An 11210-nucleotide genomic window follows, 5' to 3' on the forward strand; every position below is an offset into this window, starting at 1 on the left:
TTCTCGGCAGTAGGATGGGTGGTTTTGGTCAGTTCATTATTGTACTAAATAGCAGGCAACCAGATGCTCGAGAGACAGTAGAGGTATAAGAGCAACAAAGCACATACCACACGTGATGTACAAACTAGGCTATTTTTTTACAGAGATCGTATTTGTGATAACAGCGCGTCTGAATAATATTACTTTTTACATCGGTAATACTCCATCAGGAAAGTCAATGACAGATGTATGTTTGCTAAGCTTCCCGACAAATCGTTGCACGCTAAGAGAATGCTTACACTAGCTAGGGACCAATAAAACACTATCTACTACAAGCTTCAATGGACGGAGGAAAAACCGGTCAAGAGCGTATTGCGATTCTCTTTGGCGACTGCCTTAAGCAGGTTTCCAGATAGAAAGAGCATGAATGATACGCCCTTTCCATCCCTGTAAAACCCACCTGCTATCCTCATCCACGGCAAAGTCCTTGTGATATTCCGTCTTTACCATTTCTTGAGCTTTATTAAAGATTTGTGCGTCCATACGGAGTTGCTTGAACCCAGCTCTACGATTCCTAATCTGCCACTGCTTGTAAGTCTCTGGCCGCTCAACCCTTTCTGCCCCCTCGCACGCGATAACATTCATGGCGTCCCTTCCAAAGATCCCCTTCTCAAACCACAACCTCTCTGGATCTTCCCGGGGCACATTCGCCTCGAACATGTCAAACAAAGATGAGAAGTGGAACAGAGCCTCCCTGAACCGAGTCACGAAAAATGGGGCATTGTAGGTGCCATTGACAACCCCATGTATGAACATATTCGGGTTTATCTTCCTTATCAGCTTCAAAACAGCATCTCTTGGACTGTTTGCGGACACAGTTTCATCAGGCAGGTTCTTCAATCTGTACAAACAGTTAACCACAGTTATCTCGGTCCTGTCGATCTTGAGATCCTCCAGTCGGATGGTTTCCCATTTTTGTGCCAAGCATTTGTATTCGAAAGGGACGTTGAACCTCCTGCAGTAGTTTGCTAACCTTCGTCCTGTCTCCTCAATCCTCTCTGCTGGCCGAAACCCTGATTGAGGGAACTCAATCCCAGTCATACGAAGCTTGGGAGGGCCGCCTTGTCTTTCCGAAAGACGCTGGATAAGGCAGGGCCATTGAAAACCATAGCAGATGCCAAAATCAATGATGTGAAGGTTATTTTCACCTTCTACCAGATTCAGAATTGTTCTGTTAGCCAAGAAATTTGAAATCCTGAGGAAAGGAGATGTTGTGATGTATAGCTTGTAAGCTTTCAACATCTCAGCAGCAGTTGCTCCATCGCAATCAAGGGGGTTATATGATGGTGTCCCAGCAGCCAAACGCGTCTCAAGACCATTGGCAAAGTAATGAGCTAAGCGTTCGATCCCATCGCCAAAAGGGGAACAGTGCAGCCTGATCTGCTTGAGAAGCTCGTTGGCATTCCTTTGGTCAAAGCTTGCAACAGCTTGGGCACATTGGGTTAGTAGAGTCCACAAATCTACTGCTGTCCCTTTGTTAGACCCTTTCTTTGAACGCGTCGCCTTCCCGTTTGATCCTCCAGAGTCGACATTCAGGTGGAATGTGCCATTTTGAGATGATCCAGGGCCACATGACGAGGACTGGGTAGTTCTGAGATTACAAAGAAGTACTTCATCAAACATTTCCGTCGGCTCTGAATCATCCGAACTGACAGCAGAAAGTTTGCTGCCTCTGCCCTCTTCTTCGTTTATAGAATCACCCACCCAAAGGGTTCTCTTTTCCCTTGTTCCTCTGGATCCTGAGTTGCGCAGGGAATCCCCTAGATTCATCTGCAGATTACTCTGATCAAGGATCCCCCCATATAGATCGGGAGGCACATCTGAAATATCGAGGACGTTTTCTGAGGAATTAACGACACCGTTCACCCATTCGGAGTCAGATGTATTATCAGTGGTATAGCTGCCGCTGCTCTCGAAACTATGGGTAGGGAAGAAGTTTTGATCATCTGGGCTATCAGTGTTTTCACCATGGAAGCAATTAGAGATTTGATGAGGAGAAGTGGGGTAACTACGACCGAGGGCATCGTAGAAAGATTTTTCAGCAGCCTGGAGAGCTAAGCAGTCTTGTAACATGCAGGGCTTGCGCTCCAGGTCGTCTTCTTCATCCAAGAGGATTTCACTGATGAATCTGAGAGCTGGATTGGAATATTTGTTACTGTCCGCCGATTCTTCGTTCGTGCTCGTGCTAGAAGAATGACCCGACTCACCATGAAATTCTGAATTGGTTTGAATGAAGGACGAAAAGTCGGCTTTATCATCATATGTAAACCCGTTTATGGGATTCTGAATTGGAAATTCTGAAATATGACCATTTTCAAATCTGAATCCATTTACGGCACCGGGAAAATTCTCCAGAAGAGCATCCATAGATACCAGTTGAACGAGAACCAGAGAACAAGTTTGACTTTTAAAAAATCAAGACTGAAAATTGTATATGAAGAAGAATGAATATTAAATTTGGAACTTAAAACTTAATCAGCCAAGGGAACTAAAGATTCACCGAGACGGAGCAGATGAACAACATATACACAGAACAAACAGCGAAATCAAAATCGCAATAAGATGCGAATAGTTGAGAAAACTAAATACCGAGACTAATCAATTAGATGAGATAAATCAAAAGGAAACGAAGAAAGAAGAGGAATCAGGAAGATAAATGAATAGGTAAGGGCTAAAGTAGACAAAAAATGGAAACAATACCTAGAAGATAAGGTGGAGAGTGAGGAGTAATCGGCAGATAGTCGTCGACGCGGAGATGTGATTCTTATAGAACTAATTAAAAGAGCCATCTTCGCAGTAAAGAACTTTCTAGGAAGGTGCTTAGCTTAGACAAGACAAAGACAGCCGCCATATTATCATAATAGTAAACGAACTTTTTTTTTTTTTTCTTTTTTTCGGCAGGCGTTTAGTAAACGAATTTTACAAAGTAATTAATTAGTAGTTTCATACGTGATTATTGGATTGTAAACGCTCCATACTCCGTTGAATAGCGAGAGGGCACGAGTGGAGCATTAATCATATCATCTTTTCTAATGAGCGTGAGCCACGGCAGGGGCAGGGTCCCTGTCCACTCGCACAAGGAGTTATAACTAATAATAATATTTTGGTTATAAAAAATATTCTTTTCAACTTTATGTGGCATATTTTAGAAAATTTAGAGAATATTATTTCGATTGGAAAATTTATCTTTCTGCATTTAAGATATTGGCAAATTTTAAAAAAAAACTTTGCCATGTACTTTTTTCCTTAATATAAGGAATTTTTGGAATAAAATTAACGTTTCACCAACTTCAACTGACCCATATTTTAGACTATAAAAATCTTCTAAAAGATAAGATAACTTAGATGGAAAAAAAATCAGATAAAGTATAAAACAGTAGTTAATAATATCTTAGGGGATATAATTTTAGAAATGAGGTCATGGAGGAGTCAAGGAAGATGTATGGTAGTCAAAGATTACACGTGTCAGAATTCAAGAGGGAGCAGAAACTTGACCATCAAGATTCAAGATATTGGCCCCATTTAAAAGAGATAAGGCATTATACCCGTGTAAATTTGAATGAGGTGGTTTTTTGTTTTTTTTTTTGTTATGTTATGAATATTAAGATGGATGTTCATCTCTCTCACCTTTTCATTTTTTCTCATAAAATTTCCACCATTTTCATAAGTGTTGATTAGTCTTTATTTTTCATTATCACTTATGTAATTTTTGATGTAAGATCATGTTTATAAATAGTGCATGCTATTTGTATTGTAAAGAATGAAAAAGAATACAAAAGAGGCTATCCTCATTTTTATTGCCTCTATTCTTCCTCCTCCTCCTCATCTTTTCATTTTCATTCTCTCTATATTTTGTTTATAACACATTATCAGCACAAGTCTTGAATGAATTTGCATAAGACATGGACTTCAAAGGTTTTTTACTGATTACTGAAGGTTCTTATTTATCATATGAAAGTATGATAATTTGATTCTATTATTAATTTCTATTATTGTTGTATTTCATGTCGTCTCATTTAAATATTCAAGATTTATTCATCTATAATACGATTGTGATTGTCGATTTGATAATTATTTATTACTGTGATGGAAAGATATTGAATATGTGATGACTGACAAAGCCATATTATATTTATTTCAAGATTAAGTGACAAGAAGCCATGTAGATTTTCACTTTGGAGAAGTTCATTATGGGGTTTATTGGCAATTTATCTATTTATATAGCTATAAATAATATAGCCCTGAAGGCTAATAATTTAAATATTTCATACCATTAGAAGCTTTGATAGATTTAAAAAATATTTTTATTGGTCTTAACAACTAGTATTTGATAAAATTGATATAATATTAACAAATGTGAAAAATTGACAAATTTAGCTTGCTTATGAGCAATAACCATATATGTTGTGTACAAATTGACTATTGAAAGTCAATAATAATTAATGATATATATTGAAATTGGAAAAGGTGGATTGTCATTGTTATTAAGATGATACTTTTACTTAATCATTGAAATAAAACTTATGACTAAATATTACAAATATATTGTTACAAATACCATGGTCTTGAAAACTAAAGGTCTACATCAATTTTTTATAGTAATTTTATTGTGAAAGACCATTTTATAGTTTCAATAGATGGCATGACAAGGAAAAATTCAAGGCATTTTGATGATATGAGCACGGTTAAAAGTATTATAGCCTTGAAAGTTAATTATTCAAGCATCAAAGTATATGAAAGAGTTGTGTAAATTTGAATTGCCATAATCTTGAAGACTAATATTTAAAAAAATTGATGATGTGCTATTGAAGGCATGGACAAATCTCTATGAGAGATGATGATTATGAAACATGGCGTTATAAAAATTAACTAGCTGGCAATTTTTTGTCCAAGCTCCTAAAAAGATATTTTCTTGCCATAATTGTTGAAAAATAATGTTTTCATGGGCATTGAAATAAAATTATGAGGAGATGTTAGATAGAAGCCATGCAAACAAATATGCATGAGCAATTCATTAAAAATAAATATTCAAATTGATTGTGAAGTCAAAAGGGCAATGAGATAGTGATGAATGTAGAAAGTAATTATAAAATTATCAAAGCCAAATATTGTGATCTAAGAAATTGCATGGACAAGTTTCTGTTGGGAAAAGAAAAAATAATGACAAGCTTAGAATGTTATATGATGTTTAAATTTAACATGATATATGGTGTTCAAGCCTAGAAAACTATGCCAGAAAACTTATATGGTGTTCAATTGTTATTAATGTTTACATTTATTACTATTAATTTCTCAAGTAATTATTATAAATATTTGATATTGATTTAATCTTAATGTAATATTAAAGAAAATATCAAGAATCATTGCAATATGTGTAATCCTGTATTTATACTTCTAATTTACTACATTGAACATGGTATAACCTATAAATAATTTTTTGTTGAAATATGTCAGTTTTTGAATAAATTAGTTCTTGTAGAACTAAAATGTATGTCTCTCATTATGTGGTTGGAAATGAATAAGTGATGAGAGATATAGCCATAGATATCAAAGACTAATTTGTTAAGGACTTGAATATAATAGTTTAATCAAATTAACACCCATAGTTTTTTGTGAGTAGAGAAGCACTTGAGTTTTCTAATAAAAAGCAGGCTATTGGTCTGCTATTTACAAGTCATTATCTACAAAATGTAATAATAGAAAAATTATATTCATGTAACTCCTACTTCAAGGGGAGATTGTAGGGGCACAAGTGAGATAATACGTGACCGAGCACTACTCACATACCTAATCTTAAAGTTCATTGGGTCCTAAATGCATATTGATATTATAAATCAATTGCATGTTATGAAAAATGAAAAGTTTACATTGGATTTTTGTTATAGTAAACTAAAAGTTTATTTATCCATTATATATTGTTAGCATAACTTGTTTGATCATTTCAATACATATATAATACAAATGATTACAAAGGATGTGTATTGACGTTATTGAAGAACTAGAAGATTCTTCATAAATAGAAAATATATTATAAAATTTAATATTTTATATGTGCTACTTGTTCTCAAGAAAAATATGATGTGCTCACTTGTTATGATTGAGAATGGATCTATTCATTCCTAGAAATATAACAAATTCAACTATAAGGGCCTAATAGATAACATATGAATAGTGGTAACATTAAATAGATTTGATATATGCATTTATAAGATAATTTTGCAACCTGAAATTTGACAAGATTATATGCATAAATCATTATATAAAAGCATACAATTTTCAAACTGTGTGATATTAATAATTTTAATTGGGAATGCTAGTGAATTTATACTTCACACTTTGAAAAATCTTACTTAAAAGGTGATTGGCCAAAATCATTCATTAAAAGCTAGATCGATGCTTATGAGAACAAAATTTTCATTTGATTTTACAAACTACAGCATAATACACATTAAATCAATAAGGTATTGTAAATTTTCTTTTTTAAAATTGGCTTTTGGTCAGGAGCCAAGTATATACCATCTTAGAATTTTTGACTATGCAATACTTATTATCATTGTTTCACCACGTTGCACATAGATGGTTATATTGCATATAGCTCGTTATTCATGGAAAGTTAGGATAAATGTTGGATAAGAAACTCCTCCTTCTTGCTTGTCTCTAAATGAAACAAAGAAATGTTTCTAAAGGAAGCAGATGGTTTTAGGAAACTTATACTGCACAATTAGCTAGTGATTATCATTTGATAAAGTTTTCTCAATATGAGGGGGAGAAAATGAGTAGCTGAAAAAGAAAATATATGAAATATATATCACTCTATCTTATTTAGATCCTTACATATAAAAATATGAACCAGGAGTTCATCAAATGCTATATTTTTGAAATATCACAAAAGTATCTAACTGATTCAATCATTAACTCGTATGAGAATTATTAAATTTCTTGTTCCAGCTGAAAAAACTTCAATTAGAGTAAATAAAAATGAGATATGCCTGAAGCATGAGAAATTAACCAGTTCCTAATACAAAATCTTGTTAAAAGAGGAGCATTTAATTAAGATGATCATATTAAGGAGGCATACACTTTAGAAGAGGGTTAAGACATAACTGATTCTAAAAGCCCCAAAAGAGGTTCAGGTACCTAAAAGTAATAAAGAGATATCTCAATAAGTTATGTCACATTTAGAAAAATGGATCCAAAAAGATAAAATTGTCGACAATAATTTTGATGATCATCTCACGTGATTAAATGAAAATCTTGTATACAAATTTCTCATGAAAAGAAGACAAACAATGATTGGCTAAATAAAAAAGGGTAAAGGAAAAGACCCAATATGAGTAGAATTGTATTAATTTTCAATATGTGAAAATTATGGACATGCAGTCCAAATACTTGAAATGTAAATGTTATTACGGGATAAATGAACATCTATGTGAAAATAAAGATTTTCACAAAGGTCTGATGATGATCAATTATATTATCTTATGATAGATTTTTGTATACATTATTAGTCTGACAGTATATGAAATTGAATTATGGTGCATTTATTGAATATTATTATAGCACTTTACATGATAACCTTTAAAGGAGTTAAAATGCTAGAAGCATGAACAATTCCCAAGAAAATCTCTCTCCCTCTGTGTGCGTGTGTGTGAGATAGGTTTTGATCAAAAGAATTTGAGAATAAAATTTTGATATTGACTTTACATTCAACTTGTTGATTTAGTATTTAATACCAATGGTTATAAAATTACTATACCATCTTTATTTTGTCTATGAGACCATACTAAATTGATTGGTCCTGAAGTATCATATATTTATTACTTCCTCTGTCTCAAATTATATGTCACTTTTGAAGGAGTTTTTTCATCTCAAAAGATAAGACACTTTGAGTAGATTAAGATTTCATTAAATGTACCAATTTTAATATTACCCTTTCTCTCTCTATAATTAATTTTCATCTCTTCTCTTTTCAATATATTAAATGATAAGTATCTTTGAAAGTTTATATTTTTTGTTTTGAAAAGATAAGATTATTAAGTGTATTTAATAAGGTTTATTGGTATGAGAGATTTTGTCTAAAAATGTCTTATAATTTGAGACGAATGGAGTAATATTTATACATTTGGCTAATGTTGTATATAATACAATTTTGTTTTCAAATTTAAGTTCCTGGTGAACTAATAGATATTAAAAAAAAGATATGGTAATATGAGAAAAGCATTGTATCTTGAAGATATATTTTCAAGATATGACAATGCATCTAATATGGTTTTACCAGTAGTAAGATTTACTTGGAAAAATATTGACAAAAGTTACGTTTGAGAAATTAACATATTATCTTGAAGTACGATAATTTAAAAGTGGTATTATCACAAGGGGGAGTAAATAAGTGCTATACTTGTTTTTTCTTAACTAAGGTTTTGTCCCATTGAGTTTTCCAGGTAAGGTTTTTAATGAGGCAGCATTAGATAACATATAAATAAATGATATTTTATTAAGTTTTAGTCCCACAAGATTTTTCTTAGTTGAATTTTTAATAAGGCATATTCTTATATAATGAACATTTAAGGAGAGTCTTATGAATATCAAGTTGACTCAATAGTACCAGACTTAATCTTAACTTTCTTAAGGTAATAGAAGTTGAAGGTTTGAGTCTGAGAAGGTTTTAAAAGACCTCTTTAATAGGGTAAAGAATAAATCAAGTGCCACCTTGAAAAAAACTGGCTTCTACTATAGTAATGTGGGTTGACCTAATCCAAAAGACCCCCGATAGGGTAGGGTAAGAACTGTTATAGGGACAGTCCCTCATCAAATAAGTGAGATGATAAATGTAATAAATTCAGGCAAACCATTGAGTTCCAATGATAGCTTTACCATATAGATTTAAATTCTCTACTTCTCTTTCTAGAGGAACTCATGCCTCTTATAATTATGCAATGCATAAAGATGTAACTTCTCATAACATGCAAGTAATCATCACACAAGCATACTTAAAATTTCATCATACTCATATCGTACATGTTCATCATCCATACACATAATAACACATCATCAAATTCCATAACATGTCACACCATTAAACTCTATTTACAAACATTCATGGAACTTCATATCTTACACAATCATTGAACTCACCATTGCATGCATTTCATTAAACTCTACTAACACATTACATCATTGAACTCCACTTACAAATAATCATAGAACTCCACATAAACTATGTCATTGAACTCTACTAACACTATATCATATAACTTCACATGAATTAGGTCATTGAACTCCACAAAATCATAATACTTGATTTTCTAGTATTTTATGTCACACTTACATTTCAAATAATTTTACACATTTCAATTATAATGTTTAAATTAAATCAATTAACACACAAAAATACAAGAAAGATTTTCCTTCGGTCATTTCAAACCTTTAAAAGGTCAAAGGTTTACTACTCAGATACACACTTTCAAAACTTTCACAAAGCTTGAATGGTGCTAAATATTATCATTTCACATTTAATTACAATATTAATCATTAACATCTCTTTTAGGATAATTTTTAATATCTATTTCTACACTTCAACGCTCTCACAATTCAATCTCCTCATATATAAAGGTACCTATAAGGTTTATTAGTTTTTTCTAACTCACATTAACCTCATCGAACTCTTAACTAGCCATTAATGGCACCACATTGCCCCAACCAGCTCATTTATGGTGAAATTTAGGATATTCATTATCCTACAACCACTAAAACTCACAATGACATAAGTGTTAGGTTTAAATAGCTTAAAAAACCCATATTAACTCTATTTAAATCAGTAAACTTAGACCCATAGCCTCTATAGATTGAAAACCATCTTTTCTAACAAACCCTAATTTCCATATTCAATAAAAATGGAAGAAGAAGAAAGATAAATGTTTAAAAGACTTACCTCTAGTATTTAGAAATTTCAAAATACTCTTAAAGCTTCCAAATCTTAAGCCCTAGCAGAGATCTTAGCATTTCCTTATCTTACTCTTTTGGTTTCTTTTTGCTTCTTGTATTTGTCATAGCTGTATTTCTACAAAATCTTAGCCGTGTGCCGCAACGCAGCATGTGGTACAAATAAGCCTTCCTCTCTTTTTGGTGGATTATTCACTGTAGCATGTGGTATAGAGTCATTTGTCCTTGTTTTTCTTCAATTTCAAGGCAAGGTGGCTCAACTTCATTTTAGACTCAATCTTAGGGTTGAAACTACAATCCAAAACATCTATTAGCTCTTTGTAATCACACACCACATAAATCTATTTAATTATCCTCATTTACTCAACTACTTTGGGGTTAAATTTTCCTAAATGTTATAGGCTACTCCCTACCCTAATTGAAAGTTTAGCAAGAATTTATAGAGTCAAAATTACAATCCTGTATAAAAAAAATTAAAAAAAATCTAAAGAAAAAGAGAAGAAAGAAAGCTCTCAACTCGAGAGACTCTTTCAAACTCCGTAGTATGCCTTCTAACCTTCATATGTGAGATTGGCTGTGTTGAGAGACTTTTGAAAATTGTATTTATAATAAATTCAACCTCTATAAGCTTAAAATCTATCCAAATCACACCTTATCTCATTATATATGATGATATCTTATTTAAAATAATTTAAAAAATATTAATTTTCGTTTTGTGTCCTTCCTTTGTGTGAGATCATGCTTATTTTGGCCATGTTTGTAAGCAGATGAGTGTCAGCTCACAATCTCTACTGTGAGTTATGTCAACGTGCTTTACAAGCTTGTCCACGAGCGAATATGACTTTTTCTCTTAATTCCTTGGCCCTTGACTCTGAACTTCACGTTTTAAGGTCCTTTTCATTCTACTTTGCCTCCTTTTCTTGAAAATATGCCAAAATTTTTAGGTGAAATATTTTATTAATCTTATTTTAAATTCACGCATTAAATAGTAAGTATAAGAGCAAAAATAATATATAAATATGCATAAAATATTCCCCTTTCAAGATGTTACCTTTTGGTTGGAAGAGAAACAAACTGAAAGAGTAGAAAAGGAAAATTGGAGGACTAAAGAGAAACAAATCGAAGGGTAAGAACAAGGAAATCATATCCGAGGATGGAACATGGCCGAAAGGGAGAGGGATCGTAACACTGTGCGCAAGCCAATTTGCTTTGCTTCATTTGTTAAAGGG

At 32.6% G+C, this 11210-nt stretch overlaps 1 protein-coding gene across 1 annotated transcript; it reads right to left on the reverse strand.

Annotated features, from left to right (window-relative positions):
- Positions 1-86: 86 nt before the first annotated feature.
- On the reverse strand, positions 87-2454 carry LOC129314565 (scarecrow-like protein 11; the record flags this gene model as incomplete). The annotated part of the gene is made up of 1 exon (XM_054958044.1): positions 87-2454. A coding segment is annotated over one exon (2079 nt), but the record flags the coding sequence as incomplete, so codon positions are not given.
- Between the last annotated feature and the right edge of the window lie 8756 nt (positions 2455-11210).

This window comes from Prosopis cineraria, unplaced genomic scaffold (genome assembly GCF_029017545.1).
Source record: "Prosopis cineraria cultivar Desert tree isolate PC_DT_omini unplaced genomic scaffold, ASM2901754v1 PC6, whole genome shotgun sequence".
NCBI classification, from domain to species: domain Eukaryota; kingdom Viridiplantae; phylum Streptophyta; class Magnoliopsida; order Fabales; family Fabaceae; genus Prosopis; species Prosopis cineraria.